This window comes from Rattus rattus, chromosome 14, assembly GCF_011064425.1.
Source record: "Rattus rattus isolate New Zealand chromosome 14, Rrattus_CSIRO_v1, whole genome shotgun sequence".
Classification (NCBI taxonomy): domain Eukaryota; kingdom Metazoa; phylum Chordata; class Mammalia; order Rodentia; family Muridae; genus Rattus; species Rattus rattus.
The window spans coordinates 25,138,741-25,154,582 of NC_046167.1; the positions used below are offsets into that span (position 1 = coordinate 25,138,741).

General features: G+C 44.0%; 1 protein-coding gene across 1 annotated transcript in view; it reads right to left on the reverse strand.

Annotated features, from left to right (window-relative positions):
* The window catches only part of Ryr2 (ryanodine receptor 2), a 393,422-nt gene that overhangs the window by 177,654 nt on the left and 199,926 nt on the right, over positions 1 to 15,842 (reverse strand). Inside the window, exons 30-36 of the mRNA XM_032885202.1 lie at positions 14,029 to 14,237; positions 12,521 to 12,873; positions 11,275 to 11,389; positions 9,385 to 9,545; positions 7,466 to 7,628; positions 7,039 to 7,125; positions 3,273 to 3,499 (exon numbers count right to left, since the gene is read on the reverse strand). Coding sequence (XP_032741093.1) covers positions 3,273 to 3,499; positions 7,039 to 7,125; positions 7,466 to 7,628; positions 9,385 to 9,545; positions 11,275 to 11,389; positions 12,521 to 12,873; positions 14,029 to 14,237 — 1,315 coding nt within the window. The remainder of the gene's footprint in view (positions 1 to 3,272; positions 3,500 to 7,038; positions 7,126 to 7,465; positions 7,629 to 9,384; positions 9,546 to 11,274; positions 11,390 to 12,520; positions 12,874 to 14,028; positions 14,238 to 15,842) is intronic.

Here is a 15,842-nt window from a genome sequence, read left to right on the forward strand (position 1 = left end):
TACCTTTTTTTTTTGGTTCTTTTTTTTTGGAGCTGGGGACTGAACCCAGGATCTTGCGTTTGCTAGGCAAGCGCTCTACCGCTGAGCTAAATCCCCAACCCCGGGACCACACACCCTTAAACAAATTAAAACTGACTCTCCTTTTCCCAGTAGCCATCAACTGCCATTATCTCCATTTGGGGCTTTGTAAGGCCCTTCCAATCCATCCTAAAATGTTGATCGGCCTGGTCTCATGCAGGTCATATGTAGATGGCTTCGGCAGCTGCCGGGTATTTGTAAGAGCAGGGATTCAGTCCTATGCAGAAGGCTGCGCTTTGCTCCAATCTGCCCTGATCTTGGGCTCTTACAATTCTTCTACTCCCTCTTCCCCGGGGTTCCCTGAGTCTTGGTGGAGGTGTAATAAAGATGTCTCATCTGGGGGATGAGCACTCTACAGTCCCATAGTCTCTTCACTATGACTAGGCTCCCAGATCCCGCCCTCCACTGCTGTAAGTAGCATCTCTGATAGCGGTGACCTCATCTATGTGAGCCTGGGCCCATAGGTCAGCTCACTCTGTTTCCCTTAAACCACACGGCCAGGCAATACCTAACACGTCATTTCTGCTAATTCACATGGTTCCTTGGATATGTCCATACATCCATACTGAGTCTAAAACCTATAGAGAGTACACAGGAGACACTGGCATTAGAAGCAGAACCATGGTATAACCTTCATGAAAAGAAGGACCCGCTCATCCAGAAAGGCCTTCCTCCAGTTTTCTTCCTCAATAGTCAGCCTGGAAGAGCAATAGAGGACCCATGACCCAAAGGATTTGAGCCGGAAACACACGCTCACTTGAGAGCTACTGATTTCTCTAGGTTGTTTGCTGGTATGTCAACATCTGACAAATTTAACTCGTACCTTTAACAGCTTCTGAGGGAGAACTACTCCATACTTCAATAATATTCATTTATTCATCAGACATTGCTCTGGAGAACACATTAAGCACTGTGTACAGACAGTGCGAAGAGCACAAGCAAGCTTGCAGCCATTGAAGAGCTCCCTTTCCAGTTGGAGAGACAAAGCCACACCCCTCCCCATAGAAGAAAATAAACAATAGTTGCAAGGCTGGAGACGGCTCAGGAGTTAAGACCACTCACTGCTCTTCCTGGACCCACGACAGGTGATCCAAAACTACTAAAACCTCCAACTCCAGGGAATCCAATGGCCCTGTATGGCTTCCACAGGAGCCTGAACACCCATGGCTTACACACATATGAGTAAAAAGGAAAGGAATGGCAGACAGGGTGGTTCATGCCTTCAACACTGCCTAGGAGGCAGAGGTAGGCACATCTCTTTGACGTTGAAGGCATCTAGGTCTACATGGCAAGTACCAGGCTGGCCAGATCTTAAAATTAAATAACAATATAATGCGCATTCAGAAAAATACAAAATGCTGGCATATACCTACTATGATCCCCAACTTCCAATGGTCTTATGCCATTGGGGACTCTTTCCCTCAGGAAAGCAGGTCTTATCAGATTTCCCTGTGGCTGCAGGGGAGCCTGGCACAGGCCAGGTCATGACGGTCACTAAGGTCAATACAGAGGGTGATGTTGTCACTTGAGAAGTCATCTTTCCTTGCTGTGGAGCCCTCTTGCCTTCTTGGGAACCTAATTCCAATTCTTTTTTTGTCAATGCAGCTGTGGTCCTCACATTTAGGAAAAATCTCAAATCATGCTAGAACTCTAGTGGAGGTTTAAATTATTCTTTTACACAATGCATTCATCACAGACAATGTTAGCGATAAAACACCTTGTTTCTTAGCATCACAAAACATCCTAGTGTGTATAAAGTTTTCTACCAGTAGAAAGGGGAATCTTTCCTGCTCAGAAAGGAATTCTCTGACATTTTCTTCCTTCTTTTTTAAGAAAACATTATCAGTTGCAAAATTCTGATAAAAAATTACCTCATACAGAAAAAAAAGAACTAAATCAATCTAATCATCTATGGAATATGTGTATATACATACAAATATATATATATGTACAAATATATATATATTATATATCCAATAATAATAAATAAACACATCAAGAGGCTTTGATACAAGAGTGCAATCAACTTTCATAGTATCTATCACTTCCCCAAACTCCTTTGGAGTTACAACACCACACACACACACACACACACACACACACACACACACACACACACACACACACACACACCCATCCCCTTCTCAAATTCATATCCACTTCTTTCCTTATAGTACGTATGAGATGTATGTCTTTAAGTCTATATCCTACTGACTCCAACTAGTGTTGCCTGTGTACACTCAGGAGCACGGCTGACCACTGAATCATAGGCACCCTATAAAGGGCCTTGGACAGATCACTCTCCTTCTCTCACCAAACTTTGACAAAAGTCTAAAATCCAGCCTAGCTTTTAGACCACAGAGGGAAAGTCAGACTGTATAGTGAGTCTTACTTCTGTCTTCAAGCCAAGTTCGCTCTTAGTTTATGACCTAGAGTTCCCAGGTTATCTGGATACCTTACCCTGGTGCGCAGCCTAAGAACCTTAGCTCCTAGCTCACAACAGACAGCTGAAGTGAAACCTCTGTGATTTGAAGGGTAGCCACAGGGAAAGACTGGGAACCAGAAAGCAGCCTTCCTCTGAGCTCTGAGTGTCATTGCTCCCTAGAGCCCTGAAGTGCTCTCGTGGTCTTCACTCTTTTGCTTTTTAAGCTTCTTGGATTTGGTTTTTTCACATGGTTAAAATGAAGAATTTTCTAATTTTGCTCCTAGTATCTCATCCCCCAAAGCTCTCCCAGTCCTGGATGTCACTGCTTTTGCAAGTCTCAAATAATAGCAAACTGGTTGAAAGATACATTTAAGCCTGAGCTACAGGCCAGTGTTTTTTTTTTTTTTTTTTTGGTTTGGTTTTGTGTGTGTGTGTGTGTGTGTGTGTGTGTGTGTGTGTGTGTGTGTGTGTGTGTGGTGGGGTGCAGTGTGTGTGTACATGTATAGAGTTCAAAGGCCAGCCTTGGGTATCATTCCTCACAAGACATTCACTTTTGGGGTGGGGGCTAGGCTGGCTGCCCGGTGAACCCCAAAGATATGTTTCTCATCTCTACTCCTTTAGCGCTGGGATTACAAACATAGGCCACCATGCCAGGCTTTTTGCACATGGCTCCTGTACTAGACCACTCTTCTGAGACACCCAATCCACCCCTCCTGGAGACTCTAACTCCAAACACCACATCCAACAGTAAAAAGTGCCCGAGGCTCACCTGTTCTCCTCGGGGATGTGGAGGGACATGAACTGCAGAGGATCCAGACACTGCACCAGCCAGCCTTGGCGTTCACTGATTCGAGAGACGTCCACCTTGAGGAACTGGTTGGGCATCCGGCTCCACAGGACATGTGACAGGAACTGCACATGCAGACGTGGAGGACACTGGGGCACGGGGTTTTTGTGCTCGCTCTTAAACAATCCCGCTGAGAGAGGCATCACATTCTGGAGCATGGAGAGGCAGAGAGAGAAAGAGAGAGAGAGAGAGAGAGAGAGAGAGAGAGAGAGAGAGAGAGATCAGAGAGATCATTTGTTCACGTCACTTGGGGCTGCTAACACACTGACATATTCTGCATAGGAAAGAGCTGGGATAAATAAAATGCACTGTGAGCTTAGATTGTGCAGATAGAAATTAGAGAAAATTGGTTTAAAATTTCCTGCTAGGACAGATGGAGAAAAAATGTGTCGAGAAAAAAGGCTGAAATTTGGGGCAGGGGAAACAGTTAGAGGTGTGTCTTCCCCATGAGTGCCATGCAAGTATGACCAAGTCTAAGCCTGTATCTATCCATCGTGTTGCTTCACAGGGCTAGGCCCAGAGGACACTGGCAAGCCTTTTGAATTCCAGACATTCTGATTTCAGGAGATTCTACTAAGCTCTCCTTCATCATCTTCCCACTGTCGCCCCTCCCCCCATCTTAAGCACATTCTATCCAGCCTACAACATACAGAGATCCCTGAGTGGATAAACCCATCTGTTTCTCATGAAATTCAAGAGTTTGACTTTAACCAGCCCGACTTATTTTCTCCCAATCTGGAATGGGCTGTTTTAGCCAGCCTGAATTCCTCTCGCTTCAGAAGGAACGGTCTTCTGCTTTGCTCAGAAGTATCCACTTACGTATGATCCTGACAACCTAACTGCTTGTCTCCAACAGGAGCCTGTGACAACACATTTGCCACCTCTGCCACAGCCCCAGCCTTTCCTTCCCTTTGGAGAGCCCGGACCACTTCCTACCGGAGTTCTCTTTCCTGCTATTTCCTATTCCCTCTTACGACTGGGAGATACATTTACTACAGAGCTCAGGCACTGCTTTAGATACTGAGGGCACAGGCACTGTTTTAGATACTGAGGGCGTGTTAATAACACAACAAACAAAGCCCTTGCCTCTTACAGCTTCCAGTTATCTTGTTGGAGATGTAAAGAAAAGCGGGAATAGAATAGAGATCACGGATGTTTTAGATATGGATGTCATCCCTGGGGAAACAGACTTTAGTGCTCTAAGTAATGGGAGGCTAAGATCTGACTCATGATTTAAAGCAGGGAGGATCACTCAGATTGCAGTGTGGCAAGTCAAACAGCATAAAGGAACCCTCGCTGGGAGGCTGCTGGAGTCATTTCCTGGGAACTCACACAAAGCATCGGGAAGAAGGAAGGGAAATGACCTCCATCCACCCTCCTCTTGCCACGCCACATTGCTTCTGAATTTCCCATGACAGCTTCTCCTACCACTTAGTGAAAATTCTTCTGCTCCCTTCACAAAAGTCCTCCTCGATAACACATCTACACGCTCCCCTCCGCTCAAGCTGCACTGACCGTTTTGTATAGTCTTTGATTTGTGACTGTTGCAACTCAGATTCCACACACACCGTGGTGGCCTCTGTAACCTGCCTCCTCGGTTCTTCTCAAATGTTCCTGGTAGCTTACTCTCAGCCTTGCTCACAGATAACCCTTCCGTGGTTGAGTCAGTCAGATTCTCCAGCCTCCCATCTTCTCCCTCTATATTAGCATTTCCCCCACTATCAAAGATAAATCCCACCTAATCTCTGGATCACTAAAATCCTTAATCTCCAGCACAGCACATGCTTCATTCTGTCTCTGTCTCCCTGTCTTGCCCACTCTCTTTCCCTAGCTGAATCTCCAACTATAGATGTGTGTATATGTGTGTGTATGTATGTAAATATATATATATGTTCATTAATAAAATATTGAGCATAGGGTGGTAAGATTTTTTTTATCTATGCAGTCTCCCCTTCACTAAACAAATACTGAGAACGACATTGTGCTGTCTAGCAAATATGCTAAGCAAGATGCAGGTCACTGGTTCAGCCCGGAAAAACAATCTACCACATTCACCTAAAAAGTGCATGGGACCCCAACTTTACAATCACAAGATGAAGTCCAATTTCTTTCCTCAGTTTCCACAAGCTCATCTAGCTGTGGTGTGGACATTCCCAAATCACCCAAACTAGAATGAACTTTTAAGTATTGAGCCTTGCTTCCAGTGGCCAAATCCACTTAACCAATGTTATTAAACCATTCTGTTGTCAAGCCTTATTACCTTCTCCCAGGAAGCAATGTGAACCCTTTGGTTCCTCTCCATCACGAGTCTCAAGGACCTCATCACAGCTCCCATGTAGACAGTATCAGATCACCGGTACGCACTCATCAGTGCTGCTCTCCATGTTCCTATCCATGTACTATCCCAGGACAAAACGCCCCTCTTCAAATGTCAGTAAACACCTCGACGTAATGTGTGCCAACTTTTCACCATAGTGTGTACCACGTAACTATCAATCCGAACCTGTCTCTCTCTACCCAGGCCCCAGCAGAACTCCTTGACTTCACGAACTTAACTCCCATCAATTTGCTCTTCGAACTTCTGTTTTCTCTCTCCCTCTCCTACGAGAACCTGCTCCTTGTAAATGATTAACAGTAATCAACCTGAATATCATATCCTCCTCCTCCACCCAGTGTAGGTTAGCTATTCTCCCATTCATGTTTCCAGGGAACCCCACAGGTCACGCTCTCATGAGAGTGTGGTTTCAAGGACTGACATGGCGTTACCACATCGATGGTTACTTTACTGAGGTTATTTTTTTCTCTATAAGCTTTGCTTTATGGAATGATATATTCAAAACAAACTGAATTATATTATCATAGTAACCTAAATTTTTCAAATGTGGCTGTCTTTCTTCTAAAAAATATCTATATTTGTGATTAGCTATATCTAAATATAAATAAAGTAATAAACAAAATGTACATTGGTGATAATAAAACACTGCATCCGGTTTAGAAGTGCGTGCCAAGCACAAGTAGAAATTATAGAAATGCAATGCTATGAAGGAGTCTGTCTGTCTGGGTTTTCATTCTCATCTTGACACCGCCTAAAGTCACCTGGGGAAAGGAAAGCTCAGCTAAAAGCATAGACTCCAGGTGGAGTGTTACCTCAGCAGCCAGGAGTGCCTGAGTTTGGGTCACAGAACCTAGTTTTAGTTCTCCGGACTGACATGGCAGCTCACGACACCTATAACTCCAGTGCTGGAGGATCTCATGCCTACTTCTGGCCTCTCCATGGACATCAGGCACATGTAAGTATTACACATACATACATACATGCGGTCAAAGCACTCATAAATTATTTTCATGTGTGTGTATGTATATGTGTGTGTGTTATATGAATGAGTACTTACATACGTGTATGAATGAATAATTGTCTTCACAACGGACTTATCTGGTATAGGAGTGCCTAGCATATTGTGGGTGTAATCAGCACTAGGCTCTTGGCCTGTATGAGAGAGCTTTCCGAATGAGCCAAAGAGGAAGCCAATAAGCGGCATTCCTCAATGGCTCCTCCCCTGACTTTGCTCAGGGATGCACTCTTACCCGGAAGTATAAACTGAAAACGAATCCTTTCCTCTCCAAGCTTCTCTTGGTCAGAGTGTTTTATTATATCAACAGTGGAGATCTGAAACGGGGTCCCTCTTACCTTTATTCTGCCCAACTCGAACTGGAAAACATTGGGACTTGTAGCTTGCGCGAAAACCGCAGGAAATAACTTCGTGCTTGGCTCCACCTTAAATAACAAGTGAGTGCGTCACTGTTAGTAAAGAGAGGAGGGGAAGATAAAAGCGTTTTGTCTACAACCACCAAGGGGCAGGTGACAGAAGCAGACTGGAGACTTTCCCTTCCATCTTGCGAAGAGCCTTTCAGTTATCTCTGGACTCACAACAGCTTGGGAGGGAAATACTGTTAACTCTGAAAGGTTTGTGGTTCTGCAAATGCGCAACAGAGACTTGCACATGTCGCAAGCTCATTTCTGGTTTCCTCCTCTCTTAATTTCTGAGTTTCTCACCTTAGGAAAACGCATTTCCCTTTAGCAGAAGTGAAGGCCTAAGGCCGCCTCTGATGCATACCTGATAGTAAGTGCTCAGCTCCTTGCCGTTGGCTATAAATGTGAGCAGCCCACTGGCAGCGTCCACCACACAGCCAATCTCCAAGCCATTGCTGTTGTTTCGGCCTTGCCCGGGGCTCATGCTCTCTCCCGCACACACCATATAGCAGTTGCTGCGTTTGATGCTGAGTGAAAGAGAAAGAACGGCCCACGTTTGTATCCTCCGTGTCCGAGCACAGCTAGGACAGAAAGCGAGTGTGTCTTGCAAACTAAGCCTAATTTATGCTGTGCAGGCAACAAGCTCATGCTGTAATGGGCGAGATGCAAAATGGGCCCGAGTCTGCGATCCCGAGCAGTACTTCATTGACTGCGGGGACAGTCTGCATCGGGTCAGCCGCGTGTCCAAGTCTTACACCTAATGGAGACAGGCCAACGAGCTTGGCACCAGATAAGAATTGACCTGTCCTTCCTCTGCAAAACACAAAACAAAAAAAAAAACAAACCAAAAAAAAAAAAAAAAAAACTAAACGGGACCCTTTTTTTTCCTGAGGTTCAAAAAAGTTTAACTATAGAAAAATCACCCAGATTTGAATTTTTCACCCCCACGCACCACTACTTGTTCTGAGGCTGAGAGAAAATGCATCCTAAACACTATCAAAATCAAATTATATACGAGCCACGAGTGCAGTGATACATCTGACCAAGATGATGTGCCTCTGTGGGTACTTTCTGGTGATGCCACAAAGAACAGTTAAGTAGGTGACGCTGACGATAAACTCCAGCTGGATCTACCTTCACCAGAACCCTCACTGGAAAGTTCTATTCCATTCTCTGTGTTCGCTCTACAGCCAACACATCACAGACTAGCAAGGAAAGGCCGGAGGCAGGTAGGAGGTGGGGGACAAAAACAAAAAGGCTGGAATAAGGTCCTTTTCGGATTGTCCAAAATGCACTTTGCATTTCTTTGAGCTAGGCACCCTGTACCCAGTGGTTCTCCCTCACCCTCTGTTTCCAATGCTAATAACCTGTAGTCAAAACGTTCTACACGAATCGGGGTTTTCCTTACGTCAGTGCTATCCTTGAAAATGTAACACATGCCATCTGGGGGTCCCATGCTGATACCAAACACTCTTTAAGGCTTTCTCGAAAGCCCTCATCTGTCTGCGGTGCTGAGGGAGGGGCAGCGCATTTCCCAGATCACCGAAAAAGGATGGCTCAGCTGACGAAGTAAAGCGACACTATGGAAGACTCTCTCTGAGACCTGTCACTGCGGCAGATCAGAGAGGATCGCATGGGCGCACGGGGTAGAAGCGAATGGGAGGATCTTCCCTTGTCTTATTCTGCAAGGAAGATGGCCTTCTTCGCTTTTTTGAAGGTTTGGTTTGAGTTCGGCGTTTTACAAATGAGAAAGGATGGTACAGAAAGGTGTAACTGACTTACCCGAGGCCACACAGCGAGTCAAGGGCAAAGCTGAGGAAAGAACCCACTGGTCCTCAGTCGGAGGTCAAAGGTGCCCCTGGTATAACCCTAAGCTACCAGCCCACTCTGTCTCCAGACTCTCCTCCCCGCCGCACAGCCAGTCCCAAAGGTCTATCAGACCACAGACACTCCACCTCAACTCACCCATTTTTCCTCTACAATACAAGGGCCAAGTACTGGCAACCTAAGTCCTTAGTTGTACCACCTGGAGAACATATGATTCTTACCCCAAAGGATGCTGTATTCTTATGATATGATTTTTTATTTTTGCTCTTAATATGTTTAGATTCCTTGCTGGTTTGTATGGATAAGAAAAAGGGTCATTGACATCAATGGCTTAATGACATCAACCTACAGATGGAAATATTCCAAGTACAAAATCCAAGAGACAAGAGTGTCTAGGCCTATTGATACTTTTTTTTTTTTGAATCTTACTCTGCATAAAAGTCTGTAAGAACCAACCTCTCGTGCACTTTTCCTTTTTCATCTCCTAGGGTGACCGTCACTGTGCGCACTCTGTCCAAATCGAAGCCTGTGTCATACTGGTGGAAGTCAGATGTAATCCAGCCCACCCAGACGTTAGCTGGTTCTTGTCCAGGAAAGATCCTCACTGAGTAATAGTACTATGGAGACAGAGGAAACAAGAGTGGGCAGGGTGAAGCAAGACAAAGCAAAGTGTGGGTGTCCTCTGAGCCTTCGGATTCTCCAAGAGTATACTTCTTTACTTAAGATCGCTTGGCTGAATGGGAATGGTATAGGCAAAGGGGGACAGTATTCGAAAGGGATTAAGATTAAGTGGTCATGAGAATTTTCTGCTCTTCAAGAAGACCAAGAACCCATATTAGATGGCTTACATCTGTCCATCACTGCAGCGTCAAGTGCTCTAATGCCCTCTCCTGATGTCCACAGACAACCCCCTACACACAGCCTTCTCTCTCTCTCTCTCTCTCTCTCTCTCTCTCTCTCTCACACACACACACACACACACACACACACACACACAAAACACACACACATCTAATGAAAATAATCATCTATGACAATAATGGGAGGTTTTACACTTCTAGGTAAAACATGTGTGCACATGTACATTGGAAAACATATGTACACATATATAGAAGATAGATAGATAGATAGATAGATAGATAGATAGATAGATAGATAGATAGATAGATGGATAGATAGAGATCTAAATTTTCAATTTTCTCAAATGTCTGCAAGCACATTAGAGTGTCACCTCAGTCACAGGCCTCTTTGCAAATGTAGAGTTTCTCTTTTTTTTCTTACATGTAACTTTTTTAAAATCTGAAGTCACAGGCATGGATCTAACACATGAATATCATACTCAAACATAGAAGTACTCAGGAACTTGAAAGACAGCTCATCACTTAAGAGCATTTGCTACTCTTGTAGAGGACTTGGGTTTAGTCCATAGCACTCTCATTGGAGAATATAACTGCCTGTAACTCAGTTCCAAGGGGTTCAATGACCCCTCCCTTCTGGTGTACATCTATCCCATATTGCTCCATACATATCATGTACACATAGACAAACAAGCAAACATTTATACACATACAATAAAAACAAATAATCTTTAAACACAGAACCACTCTGCAACAGATACAAACATAATTTTTTACTACTTGGCATTCTAGATACATAGTTCTGAATAATTATTTGGCAGAAAATAAAAGTTGGACTCCCTTGTAAAGTACAATAGATAGGCTGCTCTCAGACAGTTTGTTAAAGTGAACTAAACTGTATGTCAAATTTCACCAGGAAATAGGACATCTAAGCCTTAGTTATACCTGTCTGCAAGAACAACTACTTAAAATAGCTCTCATTTCTTAACAGATATCACAATACAAGTTTTGTTTCAAAATATCCATCCTCCAAATATGCCGATAATGTAAGCAAATATTTATTTTTTAAGATGCTATTCAGCTGAGTATGTGGCACATGCCTATAGTGCCTACACTACAAAGGTTGTGGCAAAAGGATCATTAGTTCAAGGTCAGTTTTGACAACATAGTTACTGTCTCACAGAACAAAATAAGGACTGGGGGCATCTGGTAGAATGTTTGCCCATCCTGCAGAAAGCCCTGGATTCCACCCACCCCCAGCACCTTATAACCTGGGTGTGATGGCACTTGCCTATAGTCCTAGCACCTAGGAAGTAGAGGCAAGAGGATCAGGAGTTCTGTCAGCTACAAAGGGAGTTCAAAGCCAGCTTGGGCTATAGGAGTCTGTGCCTACCAAAAAGAAAAACAAAGGGAAAAGAGCACTGCCCATGACAGTATATCAACATATAGTATCTGAGGTGGGAAGTGCACTAAGTGCTTGGACACGTACTGTGGATGTCTGCATCAGGTATTCATAGTCATCCCGGTCACCAGCAAGGACGTCTTCAGTGAGTCTTGCAGAATGGCTTGTGCTGTAATCTGGCTTGGTCCTTCTAAGTAAGAATCTGCAATGTGTGAGAGGAAGAATCAGCAACAAAGACATGTTCTGCCCATTCCAGAGACCATTACCAAACGGTCTTCAATGGGGCAGCTTTCTTCGTGGAGAACACCTGACAATACCGGGAGATGTCTCTGGTTGTTACAACATGGAGAAGGGAGCACTCTGACATCTAGTAGGTATGTGTGAGGAGACTCACTCAACACCATTTAATTCCTGAGATGGCCCCCATAACAAAGGATAGCCTGACCAGAGTGGCAATAACACTGCACTTGAGAAACACTGATCAATACAGGAAGGGATGCCACACTAAGTTGTCTATCTGAGCATGGAAGATGATATTTAGAGGGAACACTCTCAACCAAGAATATAAACAGAGATAACTCACGAGTTTGGGCTCATGAGTTAGAAAAACATGAGTTGTGTTATGTTCCTCTAAAAATCATTTGTGAATGGATGAATGAACAGATGGATGAATGACTGAAGAGTAAGAAGTATATTAAAAATCTTTTATCTACTCCAGATTGGGCCATGTGAGAGCCATGTAACTTAAGGGCATACTGTAATCGAGCATTCGCAGGTGTTCACATCTGAAATTGACAGCACATGAAAGGCTGAGCACCAGAAAGATTGGCATGGGTTCCACACCAGCCTAGCACACAGAGAAACTGTTTTCCACACAAGCGTGAGGACCTGAGTTAGGTCTTCAGCATCCATTTAAACAGCCAGGTGCAGAAGTGTCTGCCTGTAATCTCAGAACTGGAGAGCCAGAGCCAGGGAGATTTCTGGAGCTCACTGGACAGCCAGTCTAGCAGAATTGGCAAGCTCCAGGTTCCCTGAGGAACCTTGCATCCAAAAATAATGTAGAGAGTGAAAAAGAAGAGTCATAACCGGATAACCACCTTTGGCCTAAACAAACATATATGCATAAGTACATACATACACACACACACACACACACACACAAATACACATAAGCAAGTGCATGTACATTCACATACAAACACATGCAAACACACACACTTTCTCTCGAATGTAAGTGCATCTCCACACAAGTGTACACACACACACACACACACACACACACACACACACATACACAGACCTGACAAGCCATCACACTGTCTCTGCTAATCACCTTTGCTTTAGGCGTGAGGGCTTTTCCTGAGCATAATCTTTGTGGTTATTGAATTCTGGCTTGGGGGTCTCTTTGTCCTTGTCCATGCGGTCGGGCACAAGATGACCATGAGCTGTCTTCATCAGAACCTCAAAGTCAGAGTCCACATCAAAGTCCTCCAAATCATTCTTGGGCCCATAGAAGCCGGCACCAGGGATCCCTCCGGCCACGGACTTTGAGAAGACCTCAGCACACTCAATGGGCATACTCAGGCGGTAAAACATGATGTCTGTGTTGCTGTTCTGAGAACCAAAGGACTTCTGAGTGACCTTCAGACATGGAGAACTGTCTATGGTACCATCTATTCTGGTCACCTAACAGATGAAGAAGCCAGTTAGTTTTGACTGTCAACTTGACACAATGTTCAGTCACCTCCTGGGAAAGGCAATTATCTAGACTCTATTGGCATGGGAGCACATCTGTGAGTAGTCTTTGCTGGGTCAATTGAGGTGGGAAGACCTGCCCACAGGGGATGGCACTATGCCTTAGACGAGGAATCTTGTCTTATCTAAGGATGGAGAAAGTAAGATGAGCAGATACATGCATGCAACCACTGCCTTTTCTTCCTAATTACGGATGTGATAAAACCGACTCCCTCAAACTCTCACTGCTGGAACTTACCTTCTGGGATGAACTGAAACCTGGATTTGAAACCCAGAGCTGTGAGCTAAAATAAAACCTTCCTTCCCTAAGTTGTTTCTGTAATTTTATCATGGCAACAAGAAACAAAAACTTAGATACCATAGTTCCCATTCTAATCAACATTGTCCATCTCCTGGTCTTAATAATAACCAATTCATTTCGGGGAGACAGACATTGAAGATGATCCACACCAAGTAGCGTTTTGTAAGAGATTATGAAACTAGAGCACCATGGTATGGCTATACAGTTAGACCTGTGTATCCACAGGTTTCATGTCTGTGGTTCGCCTGAAGACCTAGGCAAAATATCTGAGGAAATATTTGTGCTGAATATGGCCACTGTCTTGTCCTTATCAATATAATACAAGTATGTGTATGGCACTGACATTGCATTGTACATTATAAATAATTTAGAGGCTTCTCGCATTGCATAGGATGACTTGTGTAGCTTCTGTGGGAATATTGTCATTTGTGTGAGGAACTTAGGGATCTAGAGATGGTGGTACCCAAGATAAACACACAACCAATTCCCTGTAGCCCTCAAAGGATAACTATAACGATCAAGGACTGCCCTAACTCTAAAGACGGATTGAACCTTTCACATCACAGCTGTGCACATCCAGGTCTATCCCAACGCTGTCTTTGCATAAGACCCAGCTGCTGGATAAAGCACTGGAGGAGCTGTTAAGCCTTTGCTTAGATCCCATTACTATGTATTGGGACCCCATGCATTTTCCTGGTGTAACAATCACTACACAGAGGTTCTCATTCATAAGATAATGTCCCTCTAGTTTTGAGAAAAGGCTGATTATGAAAGGAAAGGCAAACCTCGATGTGTTCGTGGTTTGAGGGGACCTGGAGGAACTGAGGAAGCCGCTTGCTCAGCCACATGGTGATGTCCCTATTTGTGTTAACTGCAAATGGCTCGTAGCCCTCTTGTAAGCCACAGATGGTAAAGTACTTCAAAGTGCTGACGTCCTTTCCAAAGTTCATCCTGCCTACTTGTGCCACCCCGAGGCTACACACAGGGATGAATCCTGGAACAGAAACAGAAAACCAGGTCTTCAGCAGTGAAATTAGAATTCTCTTAGCACAGCATAATGAGCGGATTGCTTCACGGGTCCTGGCTTTGAGACAACCATCAACCTAGAAAGCACACAGAGAGTAATGAAGAAACACCAAACTTAAGACAGTAAAGGTCATGACACTGAGATTTGCTATCTATAGACCTCCACTTGACCTATAAAACTATACTTGGCCCCTGGGAATCTTGGAGTGTCCATTCTTACAAGGACCTCTCCTGTCCATTGCCTCCACAATCATCAGGAATTTATCCCTCTTTCACAAAGGAAGAAAGGAAGGACCGAGGACTGAGGACCCAGGGCAATGTGGCTCCCTTTGCTTTGTTCTTCAGTCAAAGGGCTTGGTGTGTCAAACATCAAACATGGTCAGTGCTACTGAACTCTTCGTATATATTCTCAGGGAGATAATGGCTGGAAAGAAACATTTAAAAGTTTTCTGGGGCTGGAGAGATGGCTTAGAGGGTAAGAGCATACAGTGCTCTTATAAAGGACCTGGGTACAGTTCTTAACGCCCTAATGGGAGATCACAACCATCTGTAATTCCAGTTTCAGAGAATGGAGCACCTGATTGTAGACTCCCTGCGCACCAGGTACATGTGGTACATCCACATACGTGCAGGAAAAACGCCTATTCGCATAAAATGAAAATAAACAAAAATTATCCATAGATACTCTCACCTTTGAAGAGATTTTTTTCTTCTCCTGGGATAAGTTAAGACTAGACAGAGGGAAATGTGTGTGTGTGTGTGTGTGTGTGTGTGTGTGTGTGTGTGTGTGTGTGTGTGTGTGTGTGAGAGAGAGAGAGAGAGAGAGTAAGAATCCCTATCCCTATACATGTGTGTACATTACTATTATACATAGTCAAATATGTGCATGTACAGATATAATATGTCCAAGTTATACAAACACTTATGTACAAAAACATATAGACAATGGGACAGAAACTAATAAAATACTTGATTGACTAATCTAGCAAAAGGCAGATTTAGCTGATCTTTCCGTTACTAGACAAGAGACAAAACTGTCTTAATTCTGCTGTTTCTTTGAGGTCTTTGGAGTCAATTGTGGAGGATGTTAGCATTATTATTACATTCTTTGCAATAGATGCAAGATGCCATTTTCCAAGGGAAAAGTACCCTTTACACTCCCCATTTCTCATCATTCTGCTTCGCATTAATGTTCCCATAATGGGTAGCCAGCACGCGAGCAAAGTTCATAGGGATGCAGAGAACAGCTTAGAGGGTCCAAGTAGATTCCACAAGAAAATGGTGTTCAGTTAGGATTCACACTTCTTTCCTTGTACTGACACTTTCAGATTAGACAATGCTTCCATATCAAGAGACAGTAAAAGCAACATCAATGATTTCCCATGTTAGATAACGCATCCCTTTGCCAGAAAACAGTAAAAGTCATGTCAGTAATTCCCCTGGTGTCAAAGAGAAGACTCAGTGGCTAAGACTCTGGTACTGCTCTACCAGAGGACCTGAATTCAGTTCATAGCAGTTACATGGGGCAGCTCACAACTGCCGATATTCTGAGCTCCAGGGACCCAACTCCGTC